Source organism: Coregonus lavaretus, assembly GCF_964263955.1.
Source record: "Coregonus lavaretus genome assembly, chromosome: 32".
In the NCBI taxonomy this organism is placed as follows: Eukaryota; Metazoa; Chordata; class Actinopteri; order Salmoniformes; family Salmonidae; genus Coregonus; species Coregonus lavaretus.
The window spans coordinates 35642810-35660081 of NC_140019.1; the positions used below are offsets into that span (position 1 = coordinate 35642810).

The window sequence follows — 17272 nt, forward strand, 5'->3', positions numbered from 1 at the left end:
AAGGACTGTAAGGATCTGTACTACAGGAATGTGTCTGGTGCTCTCTGTTGTAGCAGTGATTCTGTGTCTGTATTCTAAGGCCGTTGGGAGTGCCCCTGGCACCAGTGTGACATCTGCGATCACGAGGCAGCCTCCTTCTGTGAGATGTGTCCCAGCTCCTTCTGCAAGCAGCACCGTGAGGGCTTGCTCTTCATCTCTAAGATAGACGGGCGGCTCGCCTGCAACGATCACGACCCCTGTGGACCCGAGCCCCTGGAACCAGGGGAGATCAGGGAGTACGTACCTCCTGGGGGCATGCCTCTCCCCCACCTCCTCACACACCCTCTGGGTCTGGTCCCACCTAGGCCTAGTTCCACCACTGCTGGTTCTATCCCCTCCATGGTTGCCCCAGGCCTGGCCCAGGACTCGCTATTGCCCCCTACAGGGAGCCTGTTCCTCAATACCTCCCAGACCTCCAACACCTCCTCGTATGGACCACCTAGCAGTCCCTACATGTCTGATAGTGAAATACTGCACTTCTCCCCTCCTTCTCCCCCCTCCTCTTACAAGGAGGAGAAAGAGGAGGAGGATGGAGAGCTGGAAGACGGACAGGTGTGTGGGTTAGAAGAGGAAGAGGAAGGAGAGGCGATGGAGGTATTTGAGGAGGAAGAGGAGGAGGAAGAGGAGCAGTATGAGGGCAGAGAGGAGGAGAAAGGGGGAGATGTGTATGACACCTGGGGGGACTACATGGATGAGGAGCCAGACGATGAGAGAGAGGAGTGGTGGGGGAGGGTGGAGGACGAAGAGAAATGAACTCTGTTCACACCCCCCCCCCCCCCCCCCCTTGTGTCTTCCATTCCTTCCATCTATCCATCTCTACCAAAATACTTGTTCTCTAGCTCTCATCTCTCTAGAGTGACATTCAGATGGACAGACAATGAAAGAGAGAGAGAGAAGAAAAGAGATTGTCCTGGTGGTACCAAGCGAAATACGAAGCTGCCTTTGTGTTCGTACTGCATTGCCTTCCTATCCCCAGCGCAGCATAGCACAGCGTGTGGACTGGACTGGACTAACGTTGCATAAAGGATAGGAACTGGTGCTGGGGCTGGGAGACCTGCTCTGATCAGGCTCTGGTCCTTCTGTTCATATGTTATTAGTGTCTGGTGCTGTTTTTTTCTCTCAAAAGTTGTTTACATTTTTGTTCTTGCTTTGTTTACGATCGGAAAACTAAAAAGGATGGGCACCCTCACTCAGCCACACCCTGCCTACACCGGCCATGTTGTGTGTGTGAGCGTTGCTAAATAAATGTACAAATACAGGTTATTCAATCAATTCATCCACACTGCTTGCACACGTCAACTAACCTCTTTGATGCCAAACTCTAAAATAGAACTTGGTTATGTTTGAGACCCTCCCAAGTCTCTCATATCCATATTGGTTTTTCATGAAGATACAACCCCACATGGTTGCTTGACAGGAGAAACCTGGAGATATTAAGCAAAGATAACTAACTAGGTTTCCCTTTTTTATCTGTGGATTATTTGTTGGAATGGAGATACGCCCCAATTTCTGTATGATCTGGGTCAAAATTCTCCAAAGGACCAGCTAAGAATGGGACCACATGCATGATCAGGTAAAATAACAACCCCAATGTTCATCTCCCAGGACAAACCACTAACAACAGCTATCTAGCTTATTGTCCATGAATGTTTCATGTGTGTTTTGACCTGGCCCCAAGTTAATATAGTTGGATCACAGTTGGTTTTGTTATTTTAACCTGCGTATTCAAATAGACAAAATCGACCCGCGCTCGATGGTGCACGCGCGCGGGTACGGTGTAGCCATGGTGTTAGATTTAAGAGCTCGACCAGTTATCAAGAATAATCAACGATATGCTTTCAATGATCACTGATTATAAAAAGGCAGAACCAACTACTGGTTTGGACTTTATAACATTGTTACAAATCAACCCAATGTTGAAATCTAAAGTGCATCTCTTGTAAACAGTAAAAACACACTTTTTGTCTACAGCAAAAGATTGTTGATAAAACAAATCCCTAATTTTTAAGATCCCAGATTGTTTGTTCATTACATTAAGATGTTTATGGCTGGACAAGCAGAAACATTCCAAGAGTTCAGAACATCACTCCTGTTAGTTGTGCGCACATCAATGTTTTGACCTCAATTTATGGCTTGCGTTACTGTTCCATCCACAGAATTAGAATGAAATGAAACACATTCTAGTTCAATGATTCCATCACCATGCTCCATCATCATAGGTCATTAAACAATCGCATCTGTCAGGAGAATGTCTATTGTCTGTTTGGGAGATGACACAAAAAATGTATATTGTGAGTGAAAGTGATGTACGTTTGAGTGCACGCATGCACGTGTCTGCTGTTTATAGAATCAAGCAATACTAGTCATGTATTAACTCATGGCTTTTAGACTTTTTTTAAAGTAGAGTTTTATACCTCTGAATTGAGTGTTGTGGTGCTGTAAACATTTTACCACAAACCCCTTAGTATAGACTCTTCATCTTCTGGCTGGTTGCTTGCATCACTAAAAGACAGTTCACTGTTGATTAACTGAAGAGCCAAGCAGAATGTCTCGTTCTCTGTCATAACTAATGTTGATTCATCGGGCAGCTTTTCCATCAGGGTGGTTTATCGTCACTCTGAAGCTGTGAAGTGTTCTGAAACGTCTGTACATTCTAGAAAGGTTGTTCTGAGACCTTCAGTTCAGAACTTTTGTGTAATGTTCTGCTGTAAATGTTGTGCATTCAAACATGTAGCAGCACACTTCCAACGCACAAAACACACTGGTCCGTTCTGTTTGGTTGCTGGTTATGGTTAAATTCCATGATATAACAATCCTTCCCATGAGTCTCATCCAATGTTTTTGAAATGAGAACACTTTGCTACATTTTCATGAATTTTAGAATTGGTTAAATTGATGTTTAGAATTAGAATGTCAACTATGAGAATCACTGGACAATTGGCCTTACAATCGCTAATTTTCAGCCTTTTAAAACAATCAATTATGTACTGAATTCCCAAACAGAAGCACTACCATTTTTACATGGCTTGCCCATCAATGTGTCAACAAAATATCTTTCTGCCTCACTTTTGACATCCAGGCAGATAAATAGATGTATGTTTTTTGTTGCCTAGTTTTGTATTTATCAAACCCATATGATCTTTTTTTCTAATGTTTTTATTTTATTTCTTCCGTTGTGTGTTTTGTGATGATGTTTATGCCAACAGGTCTACTTCGAAGAGTTCTCTGGCCCCTCGTTTTTTTAGAGAGCTGAAACACAACAATAGATTTTCTGAAGAAATGGGGGATATGTTTATTGCTGCCATGTGGAGAAGACTCATGAACTGAACTGTACTGTACTCCTTTGTGTATAATAAATATTATAAGTAAAGTTTTACAATAGAAAATGTGGTTCTTGTCATTTTTTTCAGGCACTCACTTGTCCACTTTTGAAAGAAAAGCAGATAAGCTGAAAATATTTACTGATTAACCTATTTTTCTTACAATGATTATGAAATGAATCAAAGGACACATGCGTCATAAATGTTCGACTCCGTGGCGAACAACTCATGGTCATACAACTGGCTCAGCGCAACGGTTTGGAGAAGTCATATGCAAAGATTATAGATATACTGACAAGATACATGTATCTCCGCCCTAGCAATGGGAGTTGTTGTCCACGAAGCTGCAGGGCGTGCTGTCTAGCTCTCGCCTATCCTTTCTTTGGATTGGTGGAAACATCTCATTGTAATCAATTTTTGGGTATTCGATTAGGGGTTGTTGACGTCAACCGCCTGTATTCAATGGGGAGAAATGCTACGCTACTATAGCCTCATTCCATGAATATGCATAGCCATCTGGAGACAACGCCGATATAAAGTGTTTCGTGTTCTACTTATATCAGTACACTCATAACAACTTCAACATTACGAAACTTCTATTCGATCAAATAAACCTCACGTAGTAAATAAGGCAATAATTGTTTTGTTGACCAAATTCGACCTCCATACAAAAACTCCTCGCTTGGTCGGTGACAAAACGCCAGCTGCTGGAGGGGCGTCTTTCTTTTTCCCAACGCAGTTCAGCCAAAACCACGCCCCGTTATTTAGAAGGGCGTTCTACAACGCTTTGAACGCTCTCCAAGTCCGGAAGAGAATATCATGTAGCGCGAAATTTCAGTCACTGTTACATACATTTGCCTTGTATTTCAAGATTGAAAAATATTTCAGTCACTGATTAATAACATTTGCCTAAATCCTTAATACATACATATTTGTTCTATGCCAGTGGCTAACCACTCCCCTTGAGCATTTTGTCTTTGATTGAGACAGTAGGAACTTCAAGGGGAACATCAGTTTACTTCACATGTGCTTTATTCACTTTGGGTGAGAACTATTTGCATACACTGAGTCAGACAACTTGTGATGTGTAATTTCTGATGGCCTTTTCCTTTTAGCATGTGAACAGTATGGGTGCTCAAAGACACTGTTCTGGCTTTTTGGTCGTCCAGTCGTGAGACGCCGTTTTGTACCAGCCTTGGTGGAACGACGGGCAACAGCTGTAGGCTGACAGGGAATCATAGGGCCTGGTCGTCTGGCAGCTCTTCGGAGTGCTGTTGGCCGCTGGGCTGATGTGAGACTTCCCAAAGCAATGGCAAAAAGATCTGTTTGGCGTGTAAACACACTGGTGGTTTGTTGTAACCGAGTATTGGTGCTAAACAGTGTTATTGGAGGCTGGCATGCTAGTTGGCTATGGCGTCATAGGATTCGGTGCCCTGGACGGTTTTCACGGAAGAATACTGTACCAAGTTAGCTAGCTGAATAATCTAAGTTAGAGTCTATTCCTAGAAAACATTGAACCACTGTAGTTTACAACAATTATAATTTCTAAAGTGGAAGTTGGGAGAGTTATATTTGAGTGTTTCAGTGAAACGTAAGTGAGGGAGGCCCCGCTCTCTCACTTTCCCAGATGTTTAGTTCATTTAATTCCGATCTCCTTTGCATTATTGTAGCCTTTTTCTGTAGCCTGTCAACTATGTGTCTGTCTATCCCTGGTCTCCTCTCTGCACAGGCCATACAAACGCTTCACACCGCGTGGCTGCTGCCACTCTAATCTGGTGGTCCCTGCGCGCACGACCCACGTGGTGTTCCAGGTCTCCTGCAGTCTCTGGAACTGCCGTTCTGCGGCCAACAAGGCAGAGTTCATCTCAGCCTATGCTACCCTCCAGTCCCTCGACTTCTTGGCGCTGACGGAAACATGGATTACCACAGAAAACACTGCTACTCCTACTGCTCTTTCCTCGTCTGATCATGTGTTCTCGCATACCCCGAGAGCATCTGGTCAGCGCGGCGGTGGCACAGGAATCCTCATCTCTCCCAAGTGGACATTCTCTCTTTTTCCCCTGATCCATCTGTCTATCTCCTCGTTTGAATTCCATGCTGTCACAGTCACTAGCCCATTCAAGCTTAATATCCTTGTCATTTATCGCCCTCCAGGTTCCCTTGGAGAGTTCATCAATGAGCTTGACGCCATGATAAGTTCCTTTCCTGAGGATGGCTCACCCCTCACAGTTCTGGGTGACTTTAACCTCCCTACGTCTGCCTTTGGCTCATTTCTTTCTGCCTCCTTCTTTCCACTCCTTTCCTCTTTTGACCGCACCCTCTCACCGTCCCCCCCTACTCACAAGGCAGGCAATACGCTTGACCTCATCTTTACTAGATGTTGTTCTTCTACTAATCTCACTGCTACTCCCCTCCAAGTCTCCGACCACTACTTTGTATCCTTTTCTCTCTCGCTCTTCTCCAACACTACTCACTCTGCCCCTACTCAGATGGTAATGTGCCGTCGCAACCTTCGCTCTCTCTCTCCCGCTACTCTCTCCTCTTCCATCCTATCATCTCTTCCCTCTGCTAAATCCTCCTCCCTCCGATCTCCTGATTCTGCCTCCTCAACCCTCCTCTCCTCCCTTTCTGCATCTTTTGACTCTATGTCCCCTATCCTCCCGGCCGGCTCGGTCCTCCCCTCCTGCTCCGTGGCTTGACGACTCATTGCAAGCTCACAGAAGAGGGCTCCGGGCAGCCGAGCGGAAATTGAGGAAAACTAGACTCCCTGCGGACCTGTCATCTTTTCACTCCCTCCTCTCTACATTCTCTTCCTCTGTTTCTGGCTGCTAAAGCCACTTTCTACCACTCTAAATTTCAAGCCTCTGCCTCTAACCCTAGGAAGCTCTTTGCCACCTGCTCCTCCCTGCTGAATCCTCCTCCTCCTCCCCCTCCCTCCTCCCTCTCTGTGGATGACTTCGTCAACCATTTTGAAAAGAAGGTTGACGACATCCGATCCTCATTTTTTAAGTCAAATGACACCGCTGGTCCTGCTCACACTGCCCTACCCTATGCTTTGACTTCTTTCTCCCCTCTCTCTCCAGATGAAATCTTGCGACTTGTGACGGCCAGCCGCCCAACAACCTGCCCACTTTACCCTATCCCCTCCTCTCTTCTCCAGACCATTGCCGGAGACCTTCTCCCTTACCTCACCTCGCTCATCAACTCATCCTTGACCGCTGGCCATGTCCCTTTTTGAGTAGCCAACTCTCCTGCTATCTCTCTCAGAATGACCTTCTTGATCCAAACCAGTCAAGTTTCAAGACTGGTCATTCAACTGAGACTGCTCTTCTCTGTGTCACGGAGGCTCTCCGCACTGCTAAAGCTAACTCTCTCTCCTCTGCTCTTATCCTTCTAGACCTATCCGCTGCCTTTGATGCTGAACCATCAGATCCTCCTCTCCACCCTCTCCGAGTTGGGCATCTCTGGCGCTGCTCACTCTTGGATTGCGTCCTACCTGACAGATCGCTCCTACCAGGTGGTGTGGCGAGAATCTGTCTCCGCACCACGTGCTCTCACCACTGGTGTCCCCCAGGGCTCAGTTCTAGGCCCTCTCCTATTCTCTCTATACACCAAGTCACTTGGCTCTGTCATATCCTCACATGGTCTCTCCTATCATTGCTACGCAGACGACACACAATTCATTTTCTCCTTTCCCCCTTCTGATAACCAGGTGGCGAATCGCATCTCTGCATGTCTGGCAGACATATCAGTGTGGATGTCGGATCACCACCTCAAGCTGAACCTCGGCAAGACGGACCTGCTCTTCCTCCCGGGGAAGGACTGCCCGCTCCATGATCTCGCCATCACGGTTGACAACTCCATTGTGTCCTCCTCCCAGAGTGCAAAGAACCTTGGCGTGACCCTGGACAACACCCTGTCGTTCTCCGCTAACATCAATGTGGTGACCCGATCCTGCAGGTTCATGCTCTACAACATTCGCAGAGTACGACCCTACCTTACACAGAAAGCGGCACAGGTCTTAATCCAGGCACTTGTCATCTCCCGTCTGGATTACTGCAACTCGCTGTTGGCTGGGCTCCCTGCCTGTGCCATTAAACCCCTACAACTTATCCAGAATGCTGCAGCCCGTCTGGTGTTCAACCTTCCCAAGTTCTCTCATGTCACCCCACTCCTCCGCACACTCCACTGGCTTCCAGTTGAGGCTTGCATCTACTACAAGACCATGGTGCTTGCCTACGGAGCTGTGAGGGGAACGGCACCTCCTTACCTTCAGGCTCTGATCAGACCCTACACCCAAACGAGGGCACTACGTTCATCCACCTCTGGCCTGCTAGCTCCCCTACCTCTGCGGAAGCACAGTTCCCGCTCAGCCCAGTCAAAACTGTTCGCTGCTCTGGCACCCCAATGGTGGAACAAGCTCCCCCACGACGCCAGGACAGCGGAGTCACTGACCACCTTCCGGAGACAATTGAAACCCTACCTCTTTAAGGAATACCTGGAATAGTATAAAGTAATCATTCTTACCCCACCCCCCCACCATGGCCCAGACACAGCGTGAGTCACACACTCTCTTTCCTGCCCACAACCCAACTGGTTTTTCTTCCTGATTTACATTCATTTCACAGAGTTTCTAAACACAGAGACCCAACATCGCAAGACTTCCGGGAACGCTTGCGAAGCATACTCTGCAGACCAGACCGGTCAAAAAGGAGGATTTCAAGGACAAACAGAAGGAGACTGTCCTGGATAAGGTACAGAATAAATACACTGCACTGCGTCCTCACCAGCCTCTTTTTTGTCATTAGAGACCTAGGATTTCAATAAACTGCATGCAGAAAGTTGTGTAGCCCATAAGTGTCATCAATGTAATAAACATGAATTGAAGTTCCTCATACAGCAGGGTTTGGATTAATTCCACTCATTCAATTCTAATTCAATTCCCATTCCTTGTAAATTCTATTTAATTCAATTATAATTTCAGGTCAGTCTTTGAATTGAAATAATTAAATTCCTCTCAATACCAAATGTTAGGTAAATTCCAGGAATTCAATTCCCAATTCAATATTACCCCAACAATTCCTCAAATTCAACCCCTTCACTGTTCAGTCACTGTTTAGACCGCCTAATATACTGGAAATAAAGAAATACACGTTTAAATAATTAAAAACAAACCCTGTTGTCCATTTTTGATACTAAGTGCATTAATTCCTTTAACTGGGAAATGTACAAATATTGAATTTCAATTCCAAAGATTAAATGTTTTTACTATTCCAACCCAAACAGTCCAAACAAGTCTAATTCCAATTCCATAACTTAAAGATAGTTGAAATTCGAATTGAATTCAATGTAAATTATTCACTTCATGAGTGAATTCAAGAATTGAATTGGAATTTCAAATTAAATTGGAATTGACCCCAACCCTGTCATACAGTAGTTAATGGTATAATTGAATAACTGTTTCATTAGTTTTTGTTCATTGATGGTCCTATTGAATAACTGTTATTCCTGTGTGTTAGAACTGTTATTCCTGTGTGTTCTAACTGTGTGTGTCTCAGTACGGGGGTGAGGACCACCTGATGCCCCCCCCCCCCCCCCCGCCCCCAGAGAGCTGCTTCTGGCCCAGACTGAGGACTACGTGGGGGGAGACAACTGTCAATCATCTCACGGTGCCGTGCTGAAGGGACAGGAGAAGGCTGTGGCACGCTCCAAATACGAAGAGGACATACTCATCCAGGCTTCTAGAACTGACTAACCCCGTAGAGATGAGCACAGTCAGAATAGTCTCCAGTCAGACAATAACAATTTGGAGTGTTCAAGAACTGTGCCAACTGGCCTCTCGAGTGGCGCAGTGGTCGAAGGCTGTGCCACTATAGATCCTGGTTCGAATCCAGGCTCTGTCGCAGCCGGCCGCGACCGGGAGACCCATGGGGCGGCGCACAATTGGCCCAGCGTCGTCCGAGTTAGGTTTGGCCGACAGGGATATTATTGTCCCATAGCACACTAGCGACTCCTGTGGCGGGCGCAGTGCACGCTGACACGGTCGCCAGGTGTACGGCGTTGGTGCGGCTGGCTTCCGTGTTAAGCGGGCATTGTGTCAAGAAGCAGTGCAGCTTGGCGGGGTCGTGTTTCGGAGGACGCACGGCTCTCGACCTTTGCCTCTCCCGAGTCCGTACGGGAGTTGCAGCGATGGAACTGTAAGACTGTAACTACAAATCGGATACCACAAAATAGGTGAGCACAAAGGGGTAAAATAAAATAAATTACAATAATAAAGAACTGTGCCAAATAAAAAGAGTAAAGGACAGTATTAAAGGCTGTACAGTAGCATCTGTTCAAATAAGCATGCTTACAGGGGTTTCTGTGTTTTTGCCTTGCAGTGTATCTGTGGGTCCTACTGGAGAGAAGGCTGCTGGGGCTTCAAGTGCTGCCACTCCATGGTCAAACAGAGCTACTGCACCGGAGAGGCTGGCATCAAAACTACGGTCCGTATTCTACTAATCATCAATCGTGTTTGAGCCTTTGGGTAATGTGATTTCCGTAGTCAATTATAAACACTGAAGTTTTTTTGGGGGGGATGAAATGATTGACAGGTGTCTCCCCCTATAGATCTCCTTGGCCTGTGTTCCGTTTGAGGAGGGACTTGAGGAGAAACCAAAGACTACTGGAGATGCACAGGGAGAAGCTAAAAGAGGAGAAGAAGCAGAAGAAAGAAGAAGCACGGCTCAGACAGCAGCGACTCTGAGGAGGAGAAGAAACAGAAACTGAACAAGGTGAACTTTGACTTCTTTGCTTTGATATGTGCATGTCTGTGTGTTTATGTACATGTCAGTCCCCTTTGCCTGTGTGTGTGCTCCAACCTGACTATATCTCACCCCCAAAACCTTCCTCTTACCTCCCTACCTCCCTCTCTCTCATCCTCCTACCTCCCCCTCTCTCACTCCAATCCCTCCCTCCCTCACCCCCTATCCACCTCTCTCTCTCTCTCTCTCTCTCTCCCCTCCCTCGCTCTCCCCAGGCCCTGGCTGCAGAGGAAGTGCGTCTGAAGCAGGTCGAGGAGATGATGAAGGTGGATGAGAGGAAGAGGAAGTACAACTGCCTGCAGGAGATCAAGGAGCCCACGGAGGAGGAGATGGAGGCCTTCAGGATGAAACGCTCCAGGGAAGACGACCCCATGGCCAACTTCCTGGAGCTGGGACAGTGATAGTCAAAGTGACGACCCCATGGCCAACTTCCTGGAGCTGGGACAGTGATCGAGTGATAGTGACAACCCCATACTCTACGCTCACCCCTACCTACAGTCTACCCTCTACCTACAGCATACCCCACCCCTATACCCCTACCTTACCCTCCCTTCCCTATACCTCTACCCTACCCTCCCACCCCTATACCCCTACCCTACCCTCCCACCCCTATACCCCTACCCTCCCACCCCTATAACCCTACCCTACCCTCCCACCCCTATACCCCTACCCTCCCACCCCTATACCTCTACCCTACCCTCCCACCCCTATACCTCTACCCTACCCTCCCACCCCTATACCCCTACCCTACTCTCCCACCCCTATACCCATACCCTACCCTCCCACCCCTATACCCCTACCCTACCCTCCCACCCCTACCCTACCATCCCACCCCTATACCTCTACCCTACCCTCCCACCCCTATACCCCTACCCTACCCTCCCACCCCTATACCCCTACCCTACCCTCCAACCCCTATACCCCTACCCTCCCACCCCTATACCTCTACCCTACCCTCCCACCCCTATACCCCTATTACCCTACCCTCCCACCCCTATACCCCTACCCTACCCTCCCACCCCTATACCCCTACCCTCCCACCCCTATACCTCTACCCTCCCACCCCTATACCTCTACCCTACCCTCCCACCCCTATACCCCTACCCTACCCTCCCACCCCTATACCCCTACCTTACCCTCCCACCCCTATACCTCTACCCTACCCTCCAACCCCTATACCCCTACCCTACCCTCCCACCCCTATACCCCTACCCTACCCTCCCACCCCTATACCCCTACCTTACCCTCCAACCCCTATACCCCTACCTTACCCTCCCACCCCTATACCTCTACCCTACCCTCCCACCCCTATACCCCTACCCTACCCTCCCACCCCTATACCCCTACCCTCCCACCCCTATACCCCTACCCTCCCACCCCTATACCCCTACCCTACCCTCCCACCCCTATACCCCTACCCTACCCTCCCACCCCTATACCCCTACCCTACCCTCCCACCCCTATACCCCTACCCTCCCACCCCTATACCCCTACCCTACCCTCCCACCCCTATACCTCTACCCTACCCTCCCACCCCTATACCCCTACCCTACCCTCCCACCCCTATACCCCTACCTTACCCTCCCACCCCTATACCCCTACCCTCCCACCCCTATACCTCTACCCTACCCTCCCACCCCTATACCTCTACCCTACCCTCCCACCCCTATACCTCTACCCTACCCTCCCACCCCTATACCTCTACCCTACCCTCCCACCCCTATACCTCTACCCTACCCTCCCACCCCTATACCTCTACCCTACCCTCCCACCCCTATACCCCTACCCTACCCTCCCACCCCTATTCCCTACCCTACCCTCCCACCCCTATACCTCTACCCTACCCTCCCACCCCTATACCTCTACCCTACCCTACCCTCCCACCCCTATACCTCTACCCTACCCTCCCACCCCTATACCTCTACCCTACCCTCTCCTACTTTCCCCATAACATCATTGTAGTCCTTTTATTATTAAGTCTATCAATGTGGTAGAATGTGATTTTCTTTCATATTTGTAAATATAGAATGCATTTTGAACTTTCAAACGACCATTTATCCAATATAAATAATGACTTCCCTTGGTTATCTCATAGACATTTGGTGGAATAAAGACATTTTTATAGAAAACCAAATTATATTCCCATTCTGTTTGTGAATTATTTTATCTTAATATGCACTGAAAATTAAGACGACGCATCATATCACTGAAAGTATGGGTGATGTAGGTGCTGCGTAAAGAAAATAAGTTGGCTAACACTTTTGGTGCCTAAGAAGTGCCAAGCACTGCAGACAAATGGTTGCTGCTAAAATATTTAGCTTGGCCCATGTCTGGTATGGGTTTGTACTTGTCTCATCAGTGGAACCTAAAACAGGACAGGGGGGAGAGAGACACACCTCTACATGCATCATCTTCCATCTTAAAAAATAAAATAAAAAATCTTCCATCTTCTGATTCACAAACCATAAATGTCGTTGTTCAATGGTCCCCATCTCTCTGGGATAGTTCTTCATTAACCGTTTCTTAATCACAACTTCATCATGTATTTTATTTAGTTAATGTCGTGGTTTTATTCTGTGAAACAATGCAAACAGTGCTTCACTCTCTTCTTCCATGTGTGAGATTTTGATGGGTTTTCTCCGGTTCTTGTCACTTTGTCTGGACACATCTGGTAATCCTCACAGTGCACTTCTACTCAGTTCAACTAAGTTTCTGCATGGGGCTGCCTTGTATGATGTTTTTTTTTCTTCTGATTTCTCATGTTATGATGAGAACCTGAGAAGTTGATTGTATAACGCCTATCAAAACATCCCTTAATGCAATTTGGCCCCTTGGCACAACTGTCCAAAGCTGTCAATCAATCACGAGCCTAGGGAATCTCCAAGTGTCTGATAAAATTTCCCACAATAACTGGTTGGTTGAAACTAATTACCTCATGGTGAAAGTATTTGTTGACAGAGAGAGAACTATTGTTGAAACAGGGTGGATGTTCATGTTTTGCGTTTGGGGTTAAAATACACAGGATTTCTTTACAATGCTGCACGTCAGAGAGTATTTCGACCTGACATTGGAGTATTATTTAGGGGTTAAGGTTGTGCTTCCGTTCTGTGGAACTGAAGGGTTGGATAACCCATATAAATGCTGCTGTTTATCAAGTTGACCTCTTTAGTTGGTGAGTAGCCGATATGTTTTCTCTTTCTCTATTCTTTCAGCATTTTCCCTAACGATGGCATAATGTGTGCGAGATCTAGAAAAACTCTCCATTACGCACAACACTTTGTTTTCCCGAGTGGCGCAGTGGTCTAAGGCACCGCAGTGCTAGCTGTGCCACTAGAGATCCTGGTTCGAATCCAGGCTCTGCTGTAGCCGGCCGCAACCGGGAGACCAATGGGGCGGCGCACAATTGGCCCAGCGTCGTCCAGGGTAGGGGAGAGAATGGCCGGCAGGGAGGTAGCTCAGTTGGTAGAGCATGGCGTTTGCAACGCCAGGGTTGTGGGTTCGCTTCCCACGGGGGGCCAGTATGAAAATAAAAAAGAATAATGTATGCACTAACTGTAAGTCGCTCTGGATAAGAGCGTCTGCTAAATGACGTAAATGTAATGTAAATGTTTTATAGTTGAACGACAATGATATGCAATTTCGATGAAGACATACAGTGGGGAAAAAAAGTATTTAGTCAGCCACCAATTGTGCAAGATCTCCCACTTAAAAAGATGAGAGAGGCCTGTAATTTTCATCATAGGTACACGTCAACTATGACAGACAAAATGAAGAAAAAAAAATCCAGAAAACCACATTGTAGGATTTTTTATGAATTTATTTGCAAATTATGGTGGAAAATAAGTATTTGGTCAATAACAAAAGTTTCTCAATACTTTGTTATATACCCTTTGTTGACACAGGTCAAACGTTTTCTGTAAGTCTTCACAAGGTTTTCACACACTGTTGCTGGTATTTTGGCCCATTCCTCCATGCAGATCTCCTCTAGAGCAGTGATGTTTTGGGGCTGTCGCTGGGCAACACGGACTTTCAACTCCCTCCAAAGATTTTCTATGGGGTTGAGATCTGGAGACTGGCTAGGCCACTCCAGGACCTTGAAATGCTTCTTACGAAGCCACTCCTTTGTTGCCCGGGCGGTGTGTTTGGGATCATTGTCATGCTGAAAGACCCAGCCACGTTTCATCTTCAATGCCCTTGCTGATGGAAGGAGGTTTTCACTCATGGCCCCATTCATTCTTTCCTTTACACGGATCAGTCGTCCTGGTCCCTTTGCAGAAAAACAGCCCCAAAGCATGATGTTTCCACCCCCATGCTTCACAGTAGGTATGGTGTTCTTTGGATGCAACTCAGCATTATTTGTCCTCCAAACACGACGAGTTGAGTTTTTACCAAAATGTTCTATTTTGGTTTCATCTGACCATATGACATTCTCCCAATCCTCTTCTGGATCATCCAAATGCACTCTAGCAATCTTCAGACGGGCCTGGACAGGTACTGGCTTAAGCAGGGGGACACGTCTGGCACTGCAGGATTTGAGTCCCTGGCGGCGTAGTGTGTTACTGATGGTAGGCTTTGTTACTTTGGTCCCAGCTCTGTGCAGGTCATTCACTAGGTCCCCCCGTGTGGTTCTGGGATTTTTGCTCACCGTTCTTGTGATCATTTTGACCCCACGGGGTGAGATCTTGCGTGGAGCCCCAGATCGAGGGAGATTATCAGTGGTCTTGTATGTCTTCCATTTCCTAATAATTGCTCCCACAGTTGATTTCTTCAAACCAAACTGCTTACCTATTGCAGATTCAGTCTTCCCAGCCTGGTGCAGGTCTACAATTTTGTTTCTGGTGTCCTTTGACAGCTCTTTGGTCTTGGCCATAGTGGAGTTTGGAGTGTGACTGTTTGAGGTTGTGGACAGGTGTCTTTTATACTGATAACAAGTTCAAACAGGTGCCATTAATACAGGTAACGAGTGGAGGACAGAGGAGCCTCTTAAAGAAGAAGTTACAGGTCTGTGAGAGCCAGAAATCTTGCTTGTTTGTAGGTGACCAAATACTTATTTTCCACCATAATTTGCAAATAAATTCATTAAAAATCCTATCATGTGATTTTCTGGAGAAAAAAATTCTCAATTTGTCTGTCATAGTTGACGTGTACCTATGATGAAAATTACAGGCCTCTCTCATCTTTTTAAGTGGGAGAACTTGCACAATTGGTGGCTGACTAAATACTTTTTTCCCCCACTGTAGCTAACATTCTTTGTTGTTCAACTGTATTTTTCAGCAAAGTTTACTCTGTGTTTTGGTTTGTAGACAACACATTATGCATTTGAATGCATGTCAATTAACATCAAATTATTTGTGAAATCTCAGTTTTGGTCAGCAAACCTTTGGCTGATGACAGCAGTGTAATGCATCGGTGCTGATGATCTCTACAACCACAGCTTTCCAACTGATGACTTCTAAATGCCTCCCTTACCTTTTCAGCTACTACCATGCTCCAGCTGTCTCTGATGGTGTGCTATCCATCACTACCTCCCAGATCCAGACTACACACTCCTCGTACATGAAGCGCCACAACATCACCATCCATTCCTCCCAGCTGGTGTGTAGTCTACCCAGCCCTCAGGGGCCCGGTGGAAACCCAGGGGCCCCTGGATCTCCAGGGGAAATGGGCCCCATGGGTACCCCAGGGAAGGATGGCCTGGATGGGGGGGGGATGGAGAGAAGGGGGAGAGGGGTAACAGAGGTAAGAAGCACAATGGAAGCATCCAGGTAGTAGCCTGGACTGGGTCTGAATCCGAGTACTGTAGTACAACTCAAGGCTGAGTTAGTTAGCCCACTGAGCTGAAGCCTACAGTATAGGCATTACCTGTTAGTTAGCCCACTGAGCTGAAGCCTACAGTATAGGCATTACCTGTTAGTTAGCCCACTGAGCTGAAGCCTACAGTATAAGCATTACCTGTTAGTTAGCCCACTGAGCTGAAGCCTACAGTATAGGCATTACCTGTTAGTTAGCCCACTGAGCTGAAGCCTACAGTATAGGCATTACCTGTTAGTTAGCCCACTGAGCTGAAGCCTAGAGGCATTACATTTGGGAGCTAACATGAGTCTTTAGGTTTCAGACAAGGTTGCTTGTCACGCTAACCACTTTACCACTCTTTTAGTCCTTGATATTGCTTCCTGTGTTAGCTATAATGTTGTGTACTCTTGTAGTCCTTGATATTGCTTCCTGTGTTAGCTATAATGTTGTGTTCCTATGCAGTACGCTGTATTGTGAGCTGTCTGGTGTGAATATATGAATGTGAATTAGCCATGACCTGTCTCTGTCTCTGTCTGATCTTCAGGTGAACAGGGGAGGCCTGGGAACCAAGGTAAACCCGGGGTTAAAGGTTTTGATGGCGTTGTAGGCAAGCATGGACCCCGAGGGCTGAAGGGCCCGCGTGGGGCCCCAGGTCTGGCCGGACTGGGGGGCACCAAGGGGGAGACAGGGGACACGGGTGAGACAGGGGCTCCTGGGGGCTGTAACTGCGGCACCAACTCAGCCTGCTCCGCCTTCTCTGCCATGACCAAGAGTTACCCCAAAGAGCGTCTCCCGATCCGGTTCAAATGGATTCTACTGAACGAGGGGAACCACTACAACGCCACGACCGGGAAGTTTGTCTGCTCTGTCCCGGGAGTCTACTACTTCACTTATGACATCACACTGGCCAACAAGCACTTGGCGATCAGGCTGGTGCACAACGGGCAGTACAAGATCAAAAGACGTTTGACGCCAACACTGGGAACCACGATGTGGCGTCCGGTTCCACGGTTCTCCAGTTAGAGCGTCAGGACCATGTTTGGCTGCAGATCTTCTACTCGGAATAGAATGGGCTATTCTATGACCCGTTCTGGACAGATAGTCTGTTTTACTGGGTTCCTGATCTACGCAAACCAGGAGTGCCAATGAGGATTCATCACCTTCATCCTGATGGGTTGAACTACAACGGCACCTGCTTTTGCTTCCTTGTCCATTTGGGAAGAAACTTCTACCTGTCATCATTGCAATCATAGTTCAGCCTATTTATACTCAGTTTGGTCAATGATAAAATGTTCTCTAAAAGTGAATTGTAATAGG

At 47.1% G+C, this 17272-nt stretch overlaps 1 protein-coding gene and 1 pseudogene across 2 annotated transcripts in view; both read left to right on the plus strand.

Moving 5' to 3' along the window:
- The window catches only part of LOC311107579 (histone-lysine N-methyltransferase, H3 lysine-36 specific-like), a gene marked incomplete at its 3' end in the record, with an annotated part of 29463 nt that extends 28671 nt beyond the window's left edge, over nt 1-792 (plus strand). Inside the window, exon 20 of the mRNA XM_084150086.1 lies at nt 80-792. Within this exon, the coding sequence (XP_084006212.1) occupies nt 80-792 (713 nt within the window). The remainder of the gene's footprint in view (nt 1-79) is intronic.
- A 1000-nt stretch (nt 793-1792) lies between these two features.
- Nucleotides 1793-17126, plus strand: LOC311107272 (annotated as a pseudogene). Its single transcript has 7 exons — nt 1793-1809; nt 8967-9096; nt 9740-9844; nt 10378-10559; nt 12757-12833; nt 15640-15901; nt 16500-17126. The product of its transcript is annotated as an uncharacterized misc_RNA (transcript).
- The last annotated feature ends 146 nt before the right edge of the window (nt 17127-17272 follow it).